Genomic DNA, 24,079 nt, shown 5'->3' on the forward strand with positions numbered 1-24,079 from the left:
TTCACGTCACAGCCCTTCCCTTTATTTACAGGTGAGAAATCATCTTGCTGAGGATGATTGTAACTTCTACCTATGTAACCAGTGTTCTTGTTAATATAAAGAATCCTTGTGAATGTGTCTGTGTCTTTCTTCTGGTACCAGTATACAGAACTACCAGTACACTGGTCAGTTCCTCCACAGCTGAAGGAGATGGTTTCACCAGCTGTCCTGGTTAATGTTAAATCATCCTGAATCAGCTCTGCTGCCATGGCGACCAGCGCTGTAGAAAAACAGACACACAGATGAAGGTCAGTGTGACAGTGTTTGTTAAAGGTTGAGTTTGTTGGCTCCTGATTGGCTGGAAACACTCACCTGAACACAGACAGCACAGAGCAGCAGCTGGGAGGAAAAGCATTTTGTGCAGTGGTGTTTCCTCTGGTGAACCTGGGGAGAAGTGGCGCTCTGATGCAGCTGAGGCCAAACAAGGACGAGCTGTGAGATCAGACGAGGGCCACGTGGTTTCTAACAGCTCCTAAAACCTCCCATCAGCCCCTGCGGCGGACAGATAAGTCTGCTGCTGCTGCTGCTGCTGCTGCTGCTGTGTGGTTTTACATTTCAGTTTAATAAATAAATTGAATTTCCTGCATCATCTGATGGTATCATGCATTCATTGACGTTCTCTTTTAACACTGAGTTTAGACACATTTCCTCAAATTGACAGATTTGGTATTTTTGGAAGCTCAAACCTCCCATCAGCCCCTGCGGCGGACAGATAAGGCTGCTGCTGTTGCTGCTGCTGCTGTGTGGTTTTCCTCTGAGTGGAGGAGCAACAGGCTGCACACAGTTACCATGGAGATGGACGTCATTGACACATCACTGTTTGATTGTTCACAGGTGTTAATGTGAGAATTTATCAGCTCTATTCAAATATTTACAATCATTACAGCTGCATTTAAAAGAAGCAGAAACACAAACTCATATTAGTTTAACAGTGAAAGTGATGGAGAGCAGAGACGCACTGATATTATCTCAACTGGTTTTTAAAATGATTTGACTCTTATTTTTTAATCATATGTTTTCCTCCACATCTCTGTTTCTCTGTGTGCTTCACTTTCACTTTCTTCATCTTGATTTTAATCTGGCAGCAGATCAAAAATCTGGGACACAACAAAACACAAAAACATTCATGGAACCACAAACACGTTCAGGTTGGTGGTGAATTTAGCAACACAGATTGTTCTCTGTTGTTTGTAGAACAGATGTGATGAAAATAAAAAAAAACTACAAATCCACAAAGCTCCTCCTGAACTGTGATTTTAACCTTGAAATGTTCCCCTTATATTTATTTAATCCACTTTAATAAATGAATTGAATTTCCTGCATCATCTGATGGTATCATGCATTCATTGACGCTCTCTTTTAACACTGAGTTTAGACACATTTCCTCAAATTTCATCCTGACAGATTTGATATTTTTGGAAGCTTTCATTATTATTCTTATTATTAATCATAGTGATTATGATTAATAATGATATTATCTCTTCTATGTTTTTATTTCAGAGTTGTTTTAAGTCTAATATTCTAATGTTAATTTGTGTATAATATTCAATAATAATCCTAATATTACAAAATCTACAATAAGAGAAAATTCAGCTTATTTGTAAATAACTGAATATTAATTCATGATTATTAAATAAAAGGTTGGTACCAAATACAACCTGCACCAGTCTACATGTTCAGCTGTTTTCAGGAGCAAAACCAAAAGTAACTCTCTCCCTTTTTATTATATAATATTTATAATATATTTTACACATTATATCATATATTATTTATATTGTTCCAACATTTTATTAGACTTTAAAGCTGTAGTTTACATCTCATTCTCCACTTTATATTATATTACCTCTATCTGCTCTGTGCTGAGCTGTCAGTAATAAAACCTTTACACTGCTGCCCTCATGTGGCTGCAACAACACATTGCTTCTACTACTACTAGTCTCTTCAAACTTTTGTTTTCATGACCCCAAATGTGCATAAAGAGTAAATATATCATATATATGTGTATGTACAGAGAGACAATTGTATAACGTGCTGTAGAACATATTAAAAACAATATAACTATACAATTTATAACAATTAAAATCACTCAAGGATAAAAAGCAAAGTCCAAATACTGTTTAAAAACACACAGGTTACTATAGATTTGAAGTTTCTACCACTTGGGGGCAGAAGAACTCCACAACAAGCTAACAAACTCCTCTCTGACATATTATGGTCTGTCTGCTGTTTGCTGCTGGGCAGGTAGTGTACAGTGGGTTTATCAGAAAACAGCTGCTGCTGCTGGAAACACTGAGACTGAAGCAGACAGGAAATGTGCTGCAAAACCACAACTAGGAGCTAAAAGAGGCTAAAAAGCTCATTTAGTCATTAGATTCATTCTTAATATAAAACTATTGATTAGTGCAGCTTTAAGATATACTCCCTAAACTTGTTCTATCACCCTGGAGGCCTAAAACTGAGTATAGCGCCCCCAAAAGGTGTTATTTGTCAGCCTGTGAAGTGAAAGCTCTCTCAGTGGGACTTGTTGTGCTGTGGGACACTCTAACAGAATCAGGGAGTGTATGTTTAAATCCTTCAATGATGAGCAGAAAGTGAACAGACTGATATGCAGCCCTAAGTGCAGCAGGACATTGGAGCTGTCAGAGCATGCAGAGAGGCAGCAGGTGATCTTACAGTCAGCTTGCTGCAGAGCTGGCAGGTCTGCTGGCTCTCTCTCTGGAGGACAGGAGGCTGCTGGAGCTGGAAGCTCTGAAACACAAAAGGAGTCAAATGTTTGGAGTTGCAGTGAGAAATGTCAGTGCTCTGCTCCTCTGCTCTCTCTGACAGCGTCTCCAGATGAAGCTGAATCACTGCTGAACACAGTCACCAAGCCTTCATTACCTTGTTCTGTTTGGGCCTCCACTGTTCCCCCCTCGTGCTTGATGATTCATTGAATAACAAAACCCAAATTAATAACACTATTCATATTTTATGAAATTACATTTACTAATTTCATAATTAATATATATTATTTAATAATATAGATTTTATATTTAGTAGTTGTATTACTTTATCATTGCTGTTTGTTTTATTATCAGTTTCTCTTATGAAGTTGTTTTTGTTAATAAAACAAACCAGTTTTTAAATTGTGGTGTTTCTGAAATCGTTCATCTTCTTCTAAATTGAGGTTTTTACCTGCAGAGTGTTTAAATTCACACTGTAAGAACATTTTTAACATTCACTTCCTCTCTGCAACATTTAAAAAAATACATTTGTTATCATCAATCAGAGCAGCAGAACACAAACCACACTGAGACAAACAAGTCATCTTTACTTGTATTAAAAAGAAAATACACAAATAATATAAGAACACAAACAGTCAGACAATAACACAATAAAGTTTCAAACGTGTATAATCAAGCAACATCAGCAGCTGGTCAAAGCAGAAAATGCTGTTGTTTTTCTCCCAAAAACCTCTTTAATGTTTTCACACTAGAAAGCTCCTCACATAGAGGTGATAACCAACTGATGACAGTTATTTCTGCAAATACTTTACACAAAGGACAATTGGAAATCTGAGCCCAAAAGCTGCTGAAGCCTTTTTTGAGTACATTTATTATTTACTTTTGAATTAATGTTGCAAACATCAGCAAAATCTTCTAGTATCTTTTATTGACTGTAGAAATCCTAAGTGTAATATTTAATGATGCCAAAAATGTAAAAATGAAAAGAAGAATAAGAGTAAAGGCAATAATTATTTTGCTTCTAGCAGTGCAGGGCTCATGAGTTCCTGGGTTTATTTGGACCCATGATCTTCTGACAACTGAAGGTAGTTTAGTTGACAAACGACGTTCAGATCAGAAAACACTCATATGTGTTATATTCGGAGGATACTGACAAACAGCCCCTTCTGTCATTTATGTATGAGCACTCGGCAATGACAAGTGTAAACTGTAAAGCAGTGGTGGAAGAAATATTGAACTTGTTTACTTAAGTAAATGTAGCAATAATACAGTATAAAATACTACTTTACAAGTAATGGTTTTACTTTCAAAATTACAGAAGTATTATTCACTAAATGTACTTAAAGTATCAAAAGTAAAAGTACTCTTTATGTAAATTGGCCTCACACACTGTTACATTGATCATATACATATATACAGAGCCTGTGAAAAGTATTCACCACTCTTGAAATGTTTCATGTTGTATTGTTTTAAAACATAGAGTCAAAGGGGATTTAATGTGGCTTTTTGTACACTGAAAAAACCCTTATATGTAAAATGAAAATAAATCCCTATGAAGTGATCTAAATGTACTTCAAATATAAAATACGTCATCAGCTTTACTATTAAAATCTAAATCTGAAAAGTAAGTAGTGCTTATAGCTGTGAAGTAAATGTAGTGGAGTAGAAAGTAAAATATCTCCCTCTGAAATGTAGTGGAGTGGACGTACAAAGAAGCATAAAATGGAAATACTCATGTAAAATACCTCACAATTGTACTTTATTACATTCCTCCCCTGCTGTAAAGTGCACCTTTGCTAAAAACTCCAAAAAAGAAAAAGTGACAAGACCTCCAGATGTGTGGCCTTTGTTGGTGGCTGGGCTCAGTTTGACTGTGTGGGTGGAGGGCTCAGTGGAAAAAAGGTTTACAGACAACAAGAGAAAAGACCCACATGACAAATGAGAGGGAGGGAAGTTCATGAGTGTACAGCAGCAGGTATGAATCTGTTCTCGGCGGTTATTAGGACTCATATAAAACTGTTGACAGTGAATCAACACTTCCTTTCCTGCAGCAGACGGGCCGTGTGGGTTTCTGCTCAGCAGCCTCCACACTGTTCACTGTGGTTTTTCATTGTATTAACACAATGACGGTTACAACCATCGACTCTGGTTAAAGAATGGTTCCAGGAACTTCAGTATGAATTCAGCGCTCGCTGTCTCAGTTTTAATCTGTGTTATTAATGTGTGAGAGAAGCAGCTGAAATCCTAAACTCAGAGCTGAGAAACTGACATCATTAAATAAAGGGAGACGTTCAAACTCCTGCAGTCTGCTCAGGTCCCACAGTCTGTACTGAGTTCACAAATACATTACTCAATTCACTTTAAACAAATCGATGACAATAAAATGGTTGAAACTGTGATTGAGGTGCTAAACATCCTAATAATAATAATAAATAATGCATGACTAATATTAAGAACCCAACTTAAATCATATTATTTAAGATATTTTTATTAAATATAAAACACAAACAAACATATGTGATATATATTTACAAAGCAACATAAACATCACATGTATGTAAAAAAAACAACTCCTGTTCATTTTTAATGAACAGAGCAAAAAAAATGTTCCTTATTCAGAAAAAGAACAAATGCACATATACATCTGTTGGTGTCACATATTCCACCTTAATTATAATAAATGATTAATTGAATAACAAAACCCACATTCATAATAATATTAATATTGTTCATAATTCCAATTTTCTTTGTATCTTCCTGTACACTTGTTTTTAGCACTATGTGAAAGTTTACTGAGATCTACTGACGACAAGAGTCAAATTACTTGTAGGTATCAGCAAACTTGGCCAATATAGTTGATTCTGTGTCTGATTATTTGTATTATGTGAAGCCAAACGGAAATCAATAAAAACAAGAATGACTATAAATGACAGAATCTGTGATATTTCAGTTTATTGAGGATGTTACTTTGAATGATTTTGATAAACCTGCCACCCTCTGCATAATGTATTAAAAAGAAAATGAACAAGAAAGAAAAAATACTGTAAGCAGCAAAATCAAGCATCAAGATAACAATATTCTACAGAATTTACATGTTTGTGTGTTTATAGTTTTAGGACAACTGTGTCTTAACCGTAAATTTACAACCAACCACAACACGTCATAAGTGACATTTGTGAACACTGATCAAAGTGATAAATGAGATGAATTGATGAGATGTGATGGTGAGAAAAGGCGAGCAGAAAACAGTCAGTCAGCATGTGTGCAGTTGGTGAACGGTCCCTTGTTTCTGAGGATCATCAGCAGAGAGAGTCCACAGCAGTACACCAGACTCTTCACTATCAGCACTGTGTACAGCACACAGAGCAGCTTCACCTGGTACTGAGACGGGACAAGAGCTGCTGGTGGATCTGCTGATGGAGCTGGTGTCGGAGATTCTGATGGAGCTGGTGTTGGAGTTGCTGTTGGAGCTGTTGTTGTTGGAGGAAGAGTAGAAACATCTGAAACAGAATAAAGTTAAAAACAAATTAGTCAGTGCTCTGCTCCCCTGCTCTCTCTGACAGCGTCTCCAGATGAAGCTGAATCACTGCTGAACACAGTCACCAAGCCTTCATTACCTTGTTCTGTTTGGGCCCTCACTGTGCCCCCTTCGTGCTTGACAGAGCAGCGGTATTTATATGTGCTCCTCTCTTGCTGATGGAGCAGCAGGATGGAGGCAGTGCGTCCCGACTCTCTGAGCTCCAGCTGCTCTCCCTCAGCAGGGTTCAGATCCTCCAGCCGGCCGTTCTTCTGTCTTTTCCAGGAGAACTGGACCAGAGGAGGAGACATGGCTGAGGCCAGACACAGCAGGGAGCTCTTCCCCTCCAGGTGGGCTGCTGGGTACACGCTCACCACGGGCTTCACTACCTGCTCATCTGAAGTTTGACCGCAGCAACAAGCAGCACAGACACACATTCACACAGTCAACAGCAGCTTACAGCACTGCACTGCATTCAGTCTGATCCTGGAAACTACATGATCACTAAACTACTCATCAATACACCACAAACATCATCTACACTGATACATATTTTCATATGTATCTTCATCTAGATAGAAGTTCAAGAAAAAATGGAAAGATGACAATAAAAAGTTCTGTTCATTATGTTTTAAATTTTTACATATAATTCATGAAAAACAATGTCATATAAAATATAATAAAATTACATTTGTAGATTGCAGAATATTAACCCTCATCATAAAATAGGTATAAATTGTGTCTGCTATATTTTATGATATATATCACTAAACTTTATGCCATGCTTCATCATACATGAGATTGAAAAACTATACATATGCACAGCAATACATATGTACAGTATATTGATACATAAGTGTATCAATCAGTTTTCTTTAAAGTGCAGAATCACCATGCAGCATGGTCCCAATACATTTACAAATAAAGAGAATACAATAAAAAACAAAACATATAGTAAGAGAATGAAATAATAATGAAATAAAATAAAACAAACACATTAAAAACACACACACATATATATAAACTGGTATCACCACATACATGTCTGCAGATAAATAACCAGAAATAACACAACAAAGATGACAAAGATAATCCAGTAATACATAGTTTGTCCACCAGACAGCACTAATTTACACATATTTACCTCCATATATGCCATGACACCATAGACCATAATATATCTATGATAAAATACTATATATAAGTCCTAATTTGCTGACATTAAATCTGTGTTCATACTTTGTACTTCCTGACCATGTTGATGAAATTAGTGATTGTAGTTTCCACTGAAATGTAGTAAATGAAATGACGGACTGAGACTGAGAGCTTAATGAAATCAACTCTGAATCTGTATGAGACTGAAGAATCCTGCTCATCAATGAAATTTAATTAAATTATCTTAAGATTGTGTATAAAAAGTCAACAGATGATCAGAGCAGGAAAATCTTCAACAATCATTCATCTAGAATTTAATTTCTTTCAGGAGCGAGAGAAGAAGTTTCATTGAACAGCAGCTGATGAGAATACAGAATGAAATTAGAATATCAGTGCTGAGTTTCTCTGAGTATTTGGAAGAGTTTAAAGATTTTACTTCCAAGAAACATATGAAGACAAACTCCTTTCTGATGCTTATTTAATGATAGAATGGTTGCACAATGAATTCTCTAATTATTATGGAAATCAATGTGTAAATCCTCAAGCAGCAGAAAATAAACTTAAAACTTGTGCAATAAAACAACTGAAGGAAAATGAAAGTTTAGTCTTACCTACATACAGTATAGTTCCAGAGCCAAAGATGAGGTAGTAGTTTCCTCCCACAGTGAATGTGACTGTGACAAAAACCTGTCTGCTGTTGAATGCGTCAGCTGAGGCGAATAAATCCAAATTATTAACCAGTATCATATTTCATCTCCATGATGTGTTTCTCTAATGTTCATATCAACATAAATGTCTCTTCTTTTGTTGTATTTCTCTTTATTTCAGCCTATTGACATAGAGAGAGGCGGGATCCTGCTACATCTCTTATCAGTCCATTCCCTGAAACATGTTGTCTGTAAGTTTAATAAAATATGATTTTACATCAGTAGCTGTGAAAATTTAAAAAAAAAAAAAAAAAAAAAAAAAAACAAAAACACAGGATATAAAATTCAGTCGCTCTGTAGCCTGCAATAGTAAAAAGTGTCCTCCATAAGAATCAAAATACTCTTCCTGACTTGTACTTTATCCTCAGACTGTCATTTGAAGTTAGAATCCTTTAGATTTTGGTCCTTGTTGATAACTTGTGTTTACTGTTGGTAACAGCCAGTGTGTTATAATAATACATCTACTGGAGCTTTGACAGAAAAGCCTTATCAACCACTGGGGGCAGCAAACACACCTTGTCACTCTGTCAGAAATGAATGCATGAATGAATGAATGAATGAATGAATGAACTTCATTTATATAGCACCTTTCATGCACAGAATGCAGCTCAAAGTGCTTTAAAATTCAGCAGCAAGTTTGAAAAAAGACAAGTTTAAAACTGTACACAAGGAGGAAGGGAGAAAATAAGAACAATGAGTGTTACTGTTTATAAAATACCATTTACATAGTTTATTTGGAAGGAAAGCTGGGACAGCACATATATAGTAATTAAATACAAATTAGAGAAAATCATAAAAGATTAAAGCAGACAACTACAACAGCATATTAGGGCCATCATAAGGTAAAAAATGAGCTTTGGGAGGGAGGGTAATATTCTGAGAAAAAACTCAGTCTTAAATTTGGGAGAAAATTCTCAGAAATTCTCGGAGATTAAAGTTACAAATTTGCAAGAAAAAAACTTGGAAAAATAGTCTTTTATGATCTGACGTATTTCTGTAAAAAACATGTACTGTACTGTATACGGATGAGAAAAACAGGGTGATGTTTTCACAGTGAACTCGTATAACAGTGTTGAGTTAGTCAGAGAGTGACACAGGCTAAATACACGTTACAGTGCTCTCACATGTGCTATGAGGCAGAATATATAAAGCTAATATCTGTATCATTAAGGCGTGTCAGGTTAACTATGGATTTCTCTTAGCTAACAGACCACTAGCTAACATGAGAATGTTAGCTAGTGGTCTTGATAATTAATGATTATCTTGATAATCATTAATTATTGCTGATAGCCAAAGTTGTAGCCAAGGCCCAACAGTGATTTTCTACCGTAACATATGGTTACTGTGATTTTCTACAGTACCAAAATAGTTACTGTGATTTTCTACCGTAACATAATGGTTACTTTGATTTTCTACAATACTAAAATAGTCACTGTGATTTTCTACAATAACATATGGTTACTGTGATTTTCTACAGTACTAAAATAGTCACTGTGATTTTCTACAATAACATATGGTTACTGTGATTTTCTACAGTACTAAAATAGTCACTGTGATTTCCTACAATGACATAATGGTTACTGTGATTTTCTACAGTACCAAAAAAGTTACTGTGATTTTCTACAATAACATATGGTTACTGTGATTTTCTACAGTACTAAAATAGTCACTGTGATTTTCTACAACGACATAATGGTTACTGTGATTTTCTACAGTACCAAAATAGTTACTGTGATTTTCTACAATAACATATGGTTACTGTGATTTTCTACAGTACTAAAATAGTTACTGTGATTTTCTACAGTAACATAATGGTTACTTTGATTTTCTACAATACTAAAATAGTTACTGTAATTTTTTAACATATGGTTACTGTGATTTCTTACAGTACCATAATGATTATAGTAATTTTCTTCTGTAATGTATGGTTACTGTGATTCTCTACAGTAATATATAGCTACAGAGATTTTCTACAGTACTTAAATTGTTATTGTGGTTTTCCACAGTAACATATGGTTACTGTGATTTCTTACAGTACCATAATGATTATAGTGATTTTCTACCGTAATGTATGGTTACTGTGATTCTCTACAGTAACATACGGTTACTGTGATTTTCTACAGTACTAAAATAGTTACTGTGATTTTCTACGGTAACATACAGTTGGTGTGATTTCTTACAGTAACATAATGGTTACAGTGATTTTCTACGGTAACATATCGCTACTGAGATTTTCTACAGTACGAAATAGTTACTGTAATTTTCTACAGTAACATAATGATTATTGTGATTTTCTACAGTAGTGTGTTCACTACTGTGATTTCTACCGTGTCACTATGATTACTGTCTTTGTCGGCCTAATACACAGTACTATAATGTAAAAATATTGACAGCAATTAACCATGCAGAAATACAGCAAATTACTGTGGATTTTGCAGCTATTTCTTACAGTGTACCTAAAATATCTGTAATAAACCAACATTGTTACTTTTTCTTAACTTAGATCATCCAGATACAGTGTAATTACTATTTCAGCTTTGCTAGATATTTGATAAATTCAGTAGATATATCTTTTTATGGCCAGATTTTATAACCTGACTTTGCAACCTGGAAGAACCACAACTGTGGTGCTGATTTGTATCAAGCTGCATGGGGCAGCTCTGAGGAGTTGTAGTTTTTGAAAAAATATTAGTATTTTTCCTTGAACTGGAAGGTGTAAATACTGAATTGAGAGTACATTGAGGAGTTTAAGAGGATGATAAACACATTTGCGTTATCAGATCTTAAATATCTAATTGTTAAATAGTTGAAAATTAATTTTAACCATGTTTTACCCATATTTGACAGCACCCCCAATTGTTGACTATACTCACATGGTAGCAGAGGTCAAGAGCTCTCTATAACAGTTGGTTTCATGTCTGCAGCCCATTTTGTTCCTGAATTATAAGCCTTCAAACATTCATTGAGGTCACTGTTCAAAGCTCAGTATTTCACACCAGGAGCCATGTAGAATCTTCATACTGACATATGTTACTCTCCAAGAGGAGACCTTTTCCAAGATGTATTTGGTTTAGCTCTTACAACAAAGTTTTGATTTTCTCATTTCATTGACTCAAACCATCCCAGGTCTAGTTTCAGAGAGCACTTTGAAGGCCCAAGATATACAAGCTTTTTGTTTGTTTGTTTGTTTCTTTCTTTTTTTAGTGGAAAGAGTGACCAAAATGAGTCACTTTCAGAGATTACAATACTGCTGACAGTCTACAGCATTACTACAGGCTTGGAGGAAGGCCTGAAGTGTTTGGGTTAGAGTTAGGGCTGAAAAGACCAACCTGTTCACATTCATGCATAGGCTACTAGTTACTGGACTCTCATATCAAGAGATTCACGAGCAGCAGTAGGCGCTCTGGTCACTGTCTGCTCACTGCCAGCCCCCTAGCAGTCATTGGCAGGGAGCAGGTCATTGAACACTGTAGACATCATGTTGGTTGTGGCCATATCAAGTTTGAATTTTGTAGTTCAGATCTATTTTGCAGGCTGGCCGTGAACTTGACAGGGATGATAAAATATACATTTTTTTATGTTTCCACTGTGTATTATTTAGTAAGACAAATGTGCCTTTATGTTAATTAAAAAATAAAAATGTCACATCGTTGGCCGAGTAGCCTATGGAATGAAGCATTATTGGCTAGTTATGTTTGTGTCACAGCAAACAAACAATGATGAATCGTACAGCTCCGGGAAACAAGAGACCGCAATGATCAATTTCTCTTCCACTGTCAATATAGAATGGAACAGATGTTTGCTAGGAACTTTAGTACAGTGGTTGCTGTGGGAAGAAAATCAAATCATGGAGTTATTATTATAACAAAGGTTCAGGAACAAGACCACGCCCCTCTCTCTCACTAAATTCAATCAGCTGCGCCTCACTAATTCAATCATCCGTGCATACCTATATAGGCTTGTCTAACACCGTTCTCTCCCATTCGTCTCAGTTCTCATGGCCCTCCCCGCCCAAACCCCTTTTTCCTCCTCTCTCCCCTCTCGATGGGCATCACGGCGGCTCAGTGTTTAACACTTATGCCTCACAGCAAGAAGGTCCTGGCTTCAAACACTGGCTGTCCCAGGTCCTTTCTATGTGGAGTTTGCATGTCCTTTCGGTGTTTGCATGGGTTTCCGCCGGGTACTCTGGTTTCCTCCCACCATCATGCTGGTGAGCATGATGGTGGGATGGTATTAACCCTAACAAGCTAACATGCTTGTTAGGGTTAATACTTCCGCATAAGTAATTCTTCTTGTCCTATTTTAGGAACCACAGGGGGATGATGAAGCAGAAAGCTCATCGAGATATGTCCCCCACCCTGAGTCTCGACCCCCAGGTTCCTAGACGCTCCAGCCTCATTGTGATTGCATTTGGTCCTCAGTCATCCCCACACAATCGACCTCCTTCATCCCTCTCCTCGACCGCATCATCCCACCGTACATGAGCCAGACCAACCTTCGGCTCCCATTCAAAAAACACAAATGAACTAAAATGATTTCTCATTAATCATATCTGTAAAATACTTAAAATAAAACAGAGTTAGGTAAAAACTAACAACCTGTTTTTTACTGTTGAATGAAAAGCAGGTTGTGGCCAAACCCTCTAATATTTTTTGGTGAACATACTGAAATGAAATTGTTCCCAATGGTCCATCTAGAGGAACTTTTGTCCTGATGGAGGTGCTAATAGAAAGGTCAGGAGGTCACCATAAATGTTAGAATTCACACTCAGGGGATCATGAACAAGAACATTTTATAGAAATCTGATCTGGACAATAGTCATTTTGCTCTGTATCAGTGATTTGATTTGATGGACAGACTAAACCAAAGGTCCCACTGCTCACAGCAGGAAACCTGACCAGAACCAGTTAGGGACATAAATCACAGATTTGGCCTCTAACATTTAGGGGTTGTTTGGCCAAAATAGTTGTGTATGTGCACTTACTCTCTATCTCACTTTTCTCTTTCATCTTCATACATGTGTGCACACATAAAGAGCCTGACTGCAAAATGTTGACTTTATTGAATATGTGTTATGTAATATGTACCTTGAATATGTATTTTCTGACTTGCCTTTCAACCCCTGAACTTATGGCAAGATATTTCGCTGTGACATCAGAGCTCACCTGAGAATCTGCAGCTCACCTGTCTGTGTGTCTCTGTGCTGTGGATTTTCATAATGAAATGATGACAGTCACAAACAGATCAGTTGAACAAGCTTTGGCTACTTTACCTTATAAATAATTTCCATGTCTTATTGACTCATATGCAATAATAACTGCTCTTGATTTTTACTGACACTTTGGTTCTTCTTTAAAAACAATGATCAGATGATCTTAGTTTTGTCCAGTGAAGACATTTTCATATTCTGTTATGTTTAAAACATTTAAACTATAAATACTAACCGCTTCAGATTCACTCATTCATTCATCACTGACTCTGCTGCTGCTGCTGCCGAGCTGCAGCTCGTCAATAATGTGTGAAACAGCTTGAAGTTGGGTTGCCAGATCATCAGGTCAGGGATCCCCCATATCACGTTTTCTCACTCTTTATCATAATAACCCACTTTTTGCAGAAAACACACAAACCTGGAAACTCTGCAGAGATCTCACCGTTAACATTATGGCAACTTAAAATAAGTGAAAATCTTGGTAGGGACAATTCAGCAGCACCTTAACATTGGTAGCCACATGTCCCTTCTGTAATCATTCAAATCTACACCAATAATTTACGTAAGTGATATTATATCATGGAATCTGCTGACAGATGTGTAGGGAAGAGCACAAGAAGGTTTTTATTGTGAAGGAGCAACAAGAAGTTTTGGCATTTAGAGCAGATTAGCATTGTGAGGGAGGAATGAACTTTATTACAGCAGAAGGTCAAAGAAGCATCCATGTGTTCTGTATTCATCCTTTGTTCTCACTGTGTGGAACAACAGACAACCTGCTGAAATACATAATAAACATATAAATAAATACAATATTAAAAAAACACTGACAGCAGCAACACAAGAAAATTGTCCTCAGCTCAGTTTGTTAGTGACTCTGGCTGAGATGGAGGTGAAATATGTGAACCTGGGCTGTGGTTTACTGCTCTCTTCCTGTCACAAACACTGTTTGACATCTGTTCATCTGGAGGTTTTTGTACAGGCTGCAGGGATCATTTCTCACTGTGGGAACCATCCCAACACGAGCAGTAGTAGGTGGCTGAATGTGAGCGTTTAACTGTTTGGATCTTCAACTCACAGCCGTTCTCTTTATTTACAGGTGAGAAATCATCTTGCTGAGGATGATTGTAACTTCTACCTATGTCACCAGTGTTCTTGTTAATATAAAGAATCCTTCTGAATGTTTCTTTGTCTTTCTTCTGGTACCAGAATATATATGGGTATGTACTGCTACACTGGCCAGTTCCTCCACAGCTGAAGGAGACTTTTTTACCAGCTTTCCTGGTCAATGTTAAATCATCCTGAATCAGCTCTGCTGCCATGGCAACCAGCGCTGTAGAGAAACAGACACACAGATGAAGGTCAGTGTGACAGTGTTTGTTAAAGGTTGAGTTTGTTGGCTCCTGATTGGCTGGAAACACTCACCTGAACACACACAGCACAGAGCAGCAGCTGGGAGGAAAAGCATTTTGTGCAGTGGTGTTTCCTCTGGTGAACCTGGGGAGAAGTGGCGCTCTGATGCAGCTGAGGCCAAACAAGGACGAGCTGTGAGATCAGACGAGGGCCACGTGGTTTCTAACAGCTCCTCAAACCTCCCATCAGCCCCTGCGGCGGACAGATAAGGCTGCTGCTGCTGCTGCTGCTGTGTGGTTTTACATTTCAGTTTAATAAATGAATTTCCTGCATCATCTGATGGTATCATGCATTCATTGACGTTCTCTTTTAACACTGAGTTTAGACACATTTCCTCAAATTGACAGATTTGGTATTTTTGGAAGCTTTGTGATATCTACTAGAATTAGAAATAAAGTTCTGAGGGTTTAGTTTGTGGAGACGAAGCCACCGGAGGGTTCAGAAGAGTTTAAAGTCAGGTGTCATCTTCATGTCTCTTTGGTGGAACTGATAACAACCCATCTGCAACAAGAGGAGACACAACTACACACTGCTTTACTGATTTATTGTATTTTTTAAGTTACTATATCTTTTTTTTTTATCTAAATTTAAAATATTAATCTCAAAAGTAACTACAGCAACAAAAACACAATATTTTCCTCTGAAGTGTTGTGTAGTAGAGGTTTAAAGTAGTTTAAAATGGAAAAACTCAAGTTAAATACAAGTACTGTAAAACTGTACTTGAGTACATTAATTGAGTAAATGTACTTATTTACTTTTCACCTCTGTAGGAAAAAACAGCTGGATGTAATTTCATCATTTTTCATTCTTTTTTTGTTATTTCAGTGTCATTTATTTTTCCACATGTCGCGACCTGCAGTTAAACAGCCCGATTATTTGACATATACATTCTCTATACAATATGAATATATAAAATACAATATATAAGATATTTAGACTTAATATTAATTAAACAATCCAAATATGTTTTTCCACTGTAAATATTTTGCGTAACATACATCATTTTAGTCTGATCTGAATATTTGTGTTACAGTTACAATAATTTAGAGGCTATTTGTAGTCTAATGAATGAATCCGCCATTCTGTATAATACAATATCTTTAATAAAATTTCACAATATTATCTGCTACTGAATATCAGTTTATAAATCAAAGTTCAATTTCACGTGCTCTTAAATAAAAAAGGTTTTAAAAAATGTCTGTTCTCAGATTCATTAAGATCTTTATTTTTTAAAGTTGCTTTTAATTCTGATATTCTAATATTAATTTGTACTAGTGCAGTGCTTGTTCAAAATATGTCTGTTATGAATGGGTTGATTACTTGGCCTCTGGTGTTGCTGCTTGCGGATTTCTCGAGAACCGCTCATCCAAACAACTTCACACTCGACGCTGCACTTCATTGTGTCCTCAGCAAAACACCAGACAAGTGTGAAGTCGATCGGATGAACTGTTGTAGAGAAAATCGAAGGACACACATACATACAGACAGACAGAGACTCCTTCCATTTTAGTTAAATATATTCAAATGTAATTCTAATATTAGAAAATCTATAATAAAAGAAAATTCAACCAATTTGCAAATAACTAGACAGATTATTGAAGTGATCACATTTAAAAATGACAATTGTATGATAAGTTACAACAACAAGATAATCAACTAAATAAAAAATGAAAGGTGTAAAATATTTAACCATAGTTCTTATTTAATTATATGTTTTTTATTGTTCATTGAGAAGTTACTGTTGATTGGGAATAAACTAGAGCATTATAACACTGCAATAAAATTATATAATTAGTAACTGTTCAGGTGTTATTTGCAAATATATTGTATTTTTTGGGGCATAACACATTAAAATCAGTTCAGAGACACAAATTTGAACCGTATTTTGAAGGAAAATCAACAAAAACAAAGAACTTCATAAAACAAAGACACTGTGATGTTACAGTTTATTGAGAATATCAAAGTTATGAATTAAAAAGACAAATCTAACTTTACAGAATGTATTAAACACAAAATAATAAATGTAATAAAGGTTTGAAAAATTCTAAAAACTAAATTATATTTTCTATGTTTATTTTTATTTTTTGTATAGTACAAGTCAACATTAAAAGGAAGAAACAAAAAACAAACCTGAGCTAAAAAAGTAACTGTTACGGTTTAATTTGTAAATATATATGTGTATATATGTATTTATATATTTAGCACAACTGTATCTAACTTGTGCATAAAGAGAGAAAATGTAAAACCAACCACAACACGTCGTAAGTGACATTTGTGAACACTGATCAAAATGATAAATGAGATGAATTGATGAGATGTGATGGTGAGAAAAGGCCAGCAGAAAACAGTCAGTCAGCATGTGTGCAGTTGGTGGACGGTCCCTTGTTTCTGAGGATCATCAGCAGAGAGAGTCCACAGCAGTACACCAGACTCTTCACTATCAGCACTGTGTACAGCACACAGAGCAGCTTCACCTGGTACTGAGACTGGAAGGACACTGACACACACACACACACACACACACACACACACACACACACACACACACACACACACACACACACAGGTCAGTCTTCTCTCCACACTGTTTCAGTCTGTTCAACTGTGGACATTTTATCACAATATCATCACATTTTCTTCAGTAGAACTTGGACTTTTCCAGACGGGACGACCAGCTTTACATGAAGACAGGGGTCGACTACAGTTTGACTGACAGCTCAAAGGCCCTTATTAAATACAACAAGTCAGGGCCGGACCCAGCTTTTTAGGGGCCCCAAACAGGATTTGATTTCCTGTTTTCAACTTAAAATAACTTTTAAATCCACAACTAACTACAATTTATAACAATTAAAATCACTGAAGGATAAAAAGCAAAGTCCAAATACTGTTTAAAAACACACAGGTTACTATAGATTTGAAGTTTTCACCACTTGGGGGCAGAAGAACTCCACAACAAGCTAACAAACTCCTCTCTGACATATTATGGTCTGTCTGCTGTTTGCTGCTGGGCAGGTAGTGTACAGTGGGTTTATCAGGAAACAGCTGCTGCTGCTGGAAACACTGAGACTGAAGCAGACAGGAAATGTGCTGCAAAACCACAACTAGGAGCTAAAAGAGGCTAAAAAGCTCATTTAGTCATTAGATTCATTCTTAATATAAGACTATTGATTAGTGGAGCTTTAAGATATACTCCCTAAACTTGTTCTATCACCCTCGAGGCCTAAAACTAAGTATAGCGCCCCAAAAAATGTTATTTGTCAGCCTGTGAAGTGAAAGCTCTCTCAGTGGGACTTGTTGTGCTGTGGGACACTCTAACAGAATCAGGGAGTGTATGTTTAAATCCTTCAATGATGAGCAGAAAGTGAACAGACTGATATGCAGCCCTAACTGCAGCAGGACATTGGAGCTGTCAGAGCATGCAGAGAGGCAGCAGGTGATCTTACAGTCAGCTTGCTGCAGAGCTGGCAGGTCTGCTGGCTCTCTCTCTGGAGGACAGGAGGCTGCTGAAAACACAAAAGGAGTCAAATGTTTGGAGTTGCAGTGAGAAATGTCAGTGCTCTGCTCCTCTGCTCTCTCTGACAGCGTCTCCAGATGAAGCTGAATCACTGCTGAACACAGTCACCAAGCCTTCATTACCTTGTTCTGTTTGGGCCTCCACTGTTACCCCCTCGTGCTTGACGTAGCAGTGGTATTTATATGTGCTGTTCTCTTGCTGATTGAGCAGCAGGATGGAGGCAATGCGTCCCGGCTCTCTGAGCTCCAGCTGCTGTCCCTCAGCAGAGGTCAGATTCTCCAGCGGGCCGTTCTTCTTCTGTCTTTTCCAGGAGAACTGGACCAGAGGAGGAGACATGGCTGAGGCCAGACACAGCAGGGAGCTATTCCCCTCCAGGTGGGCTCTGGATGCTGCTGGGTACACGCTCACCACGGGCTTCACTACCTGCTCAACTGAAGTTTGACAGCAGCAACAAGCAGCACAGACACACATTCACACAGTCAACAGCAGCTTACAGCACTGCACTGCATTCAGTCTGATCCTGGAAACTACATGATCACTAAACTACTCATCAATACACCACAAACATCATCTACTGGACACTGTATCAATAATCATATCAAACTAAAGCATCATGGAAGCTCATCATATGTCATATATAAAGATTAAAACATCATTTACCACTTTATCAATAATTACCACAACATTAGTTACTAATATAATAGAGTTTATAAAATATAAAATATATCATGACATAACAGCCTCATATAAAATACATTTGCTGATGATTACAGTGTTTTATATAAAATATATTTACCAACATATACTTTAATTAATAAAAATCAATAAATAATTTTAACATGAGTTTTATCTTTTACTTAAAACAATATTACCACCACCACGACTACCATGTTCAGATACGTCTAATATAATATAATATAATATAATATAATATAATATAATATAATATAATATAATATAATATAATATAATATAATATAATATAATATAATATAATATAATATAATATAATATGATGACATTTGTCTAAGTAAAATTTAAAGTATAGTTTTATTACTCGGTTAAAATATATTATATTTATGTTACATTTGTAAATGATTATAGTGTTTATATGAAGTATATTTACCAGCATATACTTTACTCTAATCAGACACACAATACATCAATACTTTTAACAACTTTTTTTCAGTTTTAGCTTTTATATAAAACACAATTACCACAACATGTTCAGATATGTAAATAAAATATAATATAATAATATATATTCTTAATTAAATGACAACATGTAAATTATCTGATTCATTATATTTTCTATCAAACACTTTCTAAAATATTTTTAACATTATATATTTGACATCATGTTGATTTCATAAACCAATATGATTTATATTAAATATGGATTAAGATATACAATTATACATTTTATCTATAAATTATATTTAGCTTCATCACACATTTAAAATGAGTTTGCCTTCATGCATTAATTTATCTTCCACTAAAAGACATATTTATCATCATAAACACACAATTATCATGAGATACATTTTACCATTTACAAATATATACTGTATATTTAACACACAATATATTTATCACTATTTGCTTCTAAAATGACATTTAGGAACATTTATTAAATGATGTTTCACATCATATATCATCTTGTTTTTAATAAACAGGAGCTGCTGCTGAATCAGTGAGATTATTAAATACTGTTTATTTGTAACATTACTGATATCAGACTTTTTGGCTGTAAACAAACTTTGATGTGATGCATAAATAAAGAAGAACTTGTGGTGTGCAGTGAGATTTGAAGCTCTTTTCAGGAGTTATTGATTAGTTTTATGGAAGAATGGCTGCATCAAGAATTCTCTACTAAATATGAAAAAACTAACATGTAAAGCCTGAAGCAGCAGAAACTAAAACTAAAAACACATTTTCAACTTGTTCAATAAAACAACTGAAGGAAAATGAAAGTTTAGTCTTACCTACATACAGTTTAGTTCCAGAGACAAAGATCCAGCCGCTCACAGTGAATGAGACTGTGACAAAAACCTGTCTGCTGTTGAATGTGTCAGCTGAGGTGAACGAATCCAAATTATGAACCAGTATCATATTTCATCTCCATGATGTGTTTCTCTAATGTTCATATCAACATGACTGTCTCTTCTTTTATTTGATTTTAGCCACATTAGCAGTGTGACTATATGGATGCTAATGTCAGTCGGTTGGTCGGTCCACCACTTAAGTGCAGATCCATTGGATCTGATTGTGGATCAAAGGACGGATGGATTGTTCATTAAATGTTGTGCAGACGTTCACGGTCCCCAGAGGATTCAATTATTTATTTGACTTGATTGATTCTAACTTTGAATCCAGCGCCACCAGCAGGTTGACATGTTTGGTCCAGACTGAAATATCTTTTCATCTATTGGATGGATTGTCATGTAATTTAGTAGAAATATTCATGTTCCCCTCAGGATGAATTATAATAACTTTGATCCTCTGACTTTTCCTCTAGCGCCACCATCAGGTCAACATTTAAACTCAACTAAGAACTCATTTAAAATCAAACTGACATTTGTAATGATGCAAATTACTTAAAGCTGTTATAATCAATATTTTTATAATAACCATGATGTGTCAGTGTGTAATGTGTTGGTCGTGGCTCGTAGTGATGAACCTACAGAGAATTATCAGTGACTCTGCAGCTCCTCTCGGCTTTACGGAGCTTTATAGTGAGTTTCAGCTCATTGTTTATCTGTCCGGCTGCAACTTTACTGTTTTGTTAAATAAAAAATGAAAGTTCAAAAGTTGTAAAGTTGACATTTGAGGAGATTTGTTGAGTATTATGAACTAAACCAAGTTAGGATGACATTAGTACCTGTGCTGCCATGCAGGTACATTTTCATAGGAGCCGTAGTTTTTGTTTGCTTGTCAATCAATTGATGTTTAACATTTTGAATCACATAAAGGATTAAATTTCTAATAGTAAATGCTGTAGTGGAGCCATTTGTCTTAGAATATGGACAGTAAACATCAGAACCTGTGGTTAAGGTTTAGTTAGGTTTAGGTAAAGATCATGGTTTGGGTTAAAATGACTTCCTCCTTAAGATGAGGGGAGCGGTGTCGTCATGGTTACAATAATGAACACGTGGTTAAAGTCAGGAAATGATGGTGGTCGTGTTAAAAGAAACAAACAGTGTCTGCTGTCGTTTCTCTCGTTTCTCAGCTGCTCACAGAGCAAAATCCATTTACATTTACCACATTTCTGTTGAGGGGAAATTGTCATAAATCCAAGAATTGTGTTGAATCTTTTACTAAAGTGAAATTATCTGTTGAAATCTGCTTAAAGATGTGACGTGAAGAATCCTGCCTGAAGACTTCTATTGTGAAAGAGCCACAGGAAGTATTTTCATTAACAGCAGATTATTATTGTGAAGGAGGAATGAACTTTATTCCAGCAGCAGGTCAAAGAAGACCATTTTTATCTTCATCTCAAACTTTCAACTCTGTCAAACATCTTTTTCTATTTATTATTTTGTCAATTTTTGTTATTAAATCAAATGTTAATAAAGTTTCACTTTTGATCTCTCCATTATTTGTCTCTTTTATCTGTGTTATATTGTTGTTTGTTTGTTTGTGTTCATCTTGTTGTATCATTGTGCTTCTGTGTTGCTCCTTTGTTCTCACTGTGTGGAACAACAGGAAACCTGCTGAAATAGCTGATAAATAATATCAATGAAATATAATGTTTAAATCAAAATCCTGACACCAACAGACAAACATTTAGTCCTCAGCTCAGTTTGTTAGTGACTCTGGCTGAGATGGAGGTGAAATATGTGAACCTGGGCTGTGGTTTACTGCTCTCTTCCTGTCACAAACACTGTTTGACATCTGTTCATCTGGAGGTTTTTGTACAGGCTGCAGGGATCATTTCTCACTGTGGGTATCTCTCTTATAACAGACGCAGTAGTAGGTGGCTGAATGTGAGAGTTTAACTGTCTGGATCTGCAACTCACAGCCGTTCTCTTTATTTACAGCTGAGAAATCATCTTTCTGAGGATGATTGTAACTATTATCTATTTTACCATTACTCTTGTCAATATAAAGAATCCTTGTGAATGTTTCTGTGTCTTTCTTCTGGTACCAGAATACTTCATCAAACAAACACTGGTCAGTTCCTCCACAGCTGAAGGAGACGTTTTCACCAACTCTCCTGGTCAATGTTAAATCATCCTGAATCAGGTCTGCTGCCATGGCAACCAGCGCTGTAGAGAAACAGACACACAGATGAAGGTGAGTGTGACAGTGTTTGTTAAAGGTTGAGTTTGTTGGCTCCTGATTGGCTGCAAACACTCACCTGAACACAGACAGCACAGAGCAGCAGCTGGGAGGAAAAGCATTTTGTGCAGTGGTGTTTCCTCTGGTGAACCTGGGGAGAAGTGGCGCTCTGATGCAGCTGAGGCCAAACAAGGACGAGCTGTGAGATCAGACGAGGGCCACGTGGTTTCTAACAGCTCCTCAAACCTCCCATCAGCCCCTGCGGCGGACAGATAAGGCTGCTGCTGCTGCTGCTGCTGCTGCTGCTGCTGTGTGGTTTTCCTCTGAGTGGAGGAGCAACAGGCTGCACACAGTTACCATGGAGATGGACGTCACTGACACATCACTGTTTGATTGTTCACAGGTGTTAATGTGAGAATTTATCAGGTCTATTCAAATATTTACAATCATTACAGCTGCATTTAAAAGAAGCAGAAACACAAACTCATATTAGTTTAACAGTGAAAGTGATGGAGAGCAGAGACGGACTGATATTATCTCAACTGGTTTTTAAAATGATTTGACTCTTATTTTTTAATCATATGTTTTCCTCCACGTCTCTGTTTCTCTGTGTGCTTCACTTTCACTTTCTTCATCTTGATTTTAATCTGGCAGCAGATCAAAAATCTGGGACACAACAAAACACAAAAACATTCATGGAACCACAAACACGTTCAGGTTGGTGGTGAATTTAGCAACACAGATTGTTCTCTGTTGTTTGTAGAACAGATGTGATGAAAATAAAAAAAACTACAAATCCACAAAGCTCCTCCTGAACTGTGATTTTAACCTTTAAATGTTCCCCTTATATTTATTTAATCCACTTTAATAAATGAATTGAATTTCCTGCATCATCTGATGGTATCATGCATTCATTGACGCTCTCTGTTAACACTGAGTTTAGACACATTTCCTCAAATTTCATCCTGACAGATTTGATATTTTTGGAAACTTTTGTTATTATTCTTAATAATAATAATAAAAATAATAATAATAATAATAATAATAATAATAATACCTTTCAGCTTCATATGCTATGTTACAAATAAAACTGTATTTAAAAATATGTTTTTCAGATTCATTATTATCTCTTCTATGTTTTTATTTCACAGTTGGTTTAAGTTTAATATCCTAATGTTAATTTGTGTATAATATTCAATTATAATTCTAACATTACAAACTCTAAAATTCAGCTTATTTGCAAATAACTGAATATTTATTCATGATTATTAAATAAAAGGTTGGTACCAAATACAACCTACACCAGTCTACATGTTCAGCTGTTTTCAGGAGCAAAACCAAAAGTAACTCTCTCCCTTTTTATTATATAATATTTATAATATATTTTACACATTATATTATATATTATTTATATTGTTCCACCATCTTATTAGACTTTAAAGCTGTAGTTTACATCTCATTCTCCACTTTATATTATATTACCTCTATCTGCTCTGTGCTGAGCTGTCAGTAATAAAACCTTTA

At 36.1% G+C, this 24,079-nt stretch overlaps 2 protein-coding genes across 2 annotated transcripts; both read right to left on the reverse strand.

The window, feature by feature from the left end:
* Window positions 1-5,369: 5,369 nt before the first annotated feature.
* On the reverse strand, window positions 5,370-8,220 carry LOC122994468. The gene is made up of 3 exons (XM_044369173.1): window positions 8,046-8,220; window positions 6,380-6,676; window positions 5,370-6,262 (listed from the first exon to the last, which is right to left on the reverse strand). Exons 1-3 carry the CDS (start codon window positions 8,179-8,181, stop codon window positions 6,012-6,014), a joined length of 684 nt encoding a protein of 227 aa, XP_044225108.1. The 5' UTR covers window positions 8,182-8,220; the 3' UTR covers window positions 5,370-6,011.
* Window positions 8,221-17,108: 8,888 nt separating this feature from the next.
* LOC122993442 lies at window positions 17,109-22,872 on the reverse strand. Its single transcript, XM_044367592.1, has 6 exons — window positions 22,635-22,872; window positions 22,216-22,542; window positions 20,260-20,313; window positions 18,397-18,705; window positions 17,988-18,263; window positions 17,109-17,257 (listed from the first exon to the last, which is right to left on the reverse strand). The coding sequence occupies exons 1-6, from the start codon at window positions 22,675-22,677 to the stop codon at window positions 17,109-17,111; spliced, it is 1,158 nt and encodes a 385-aa protein (XP_044223527.1). The 5' UTR covers window positions 22,678-22,872.
* Between the last annotated feature and the right edge of the window lie 1,207 nt (window positions 22,873-24,079).

This window comes from Thunnus albacares, chromosome 12 (genome assembly GCF_914725855.1).
Source record: "Thunnus albacares chromosome 12, fThuAlb1.1, whole genome shotgun sequence".
NCBI lineage: Eukaryota > Metazoa > Chordata > Actinopteri > Scombriformes > Scombridae > Thunnus > Thunnus albacares.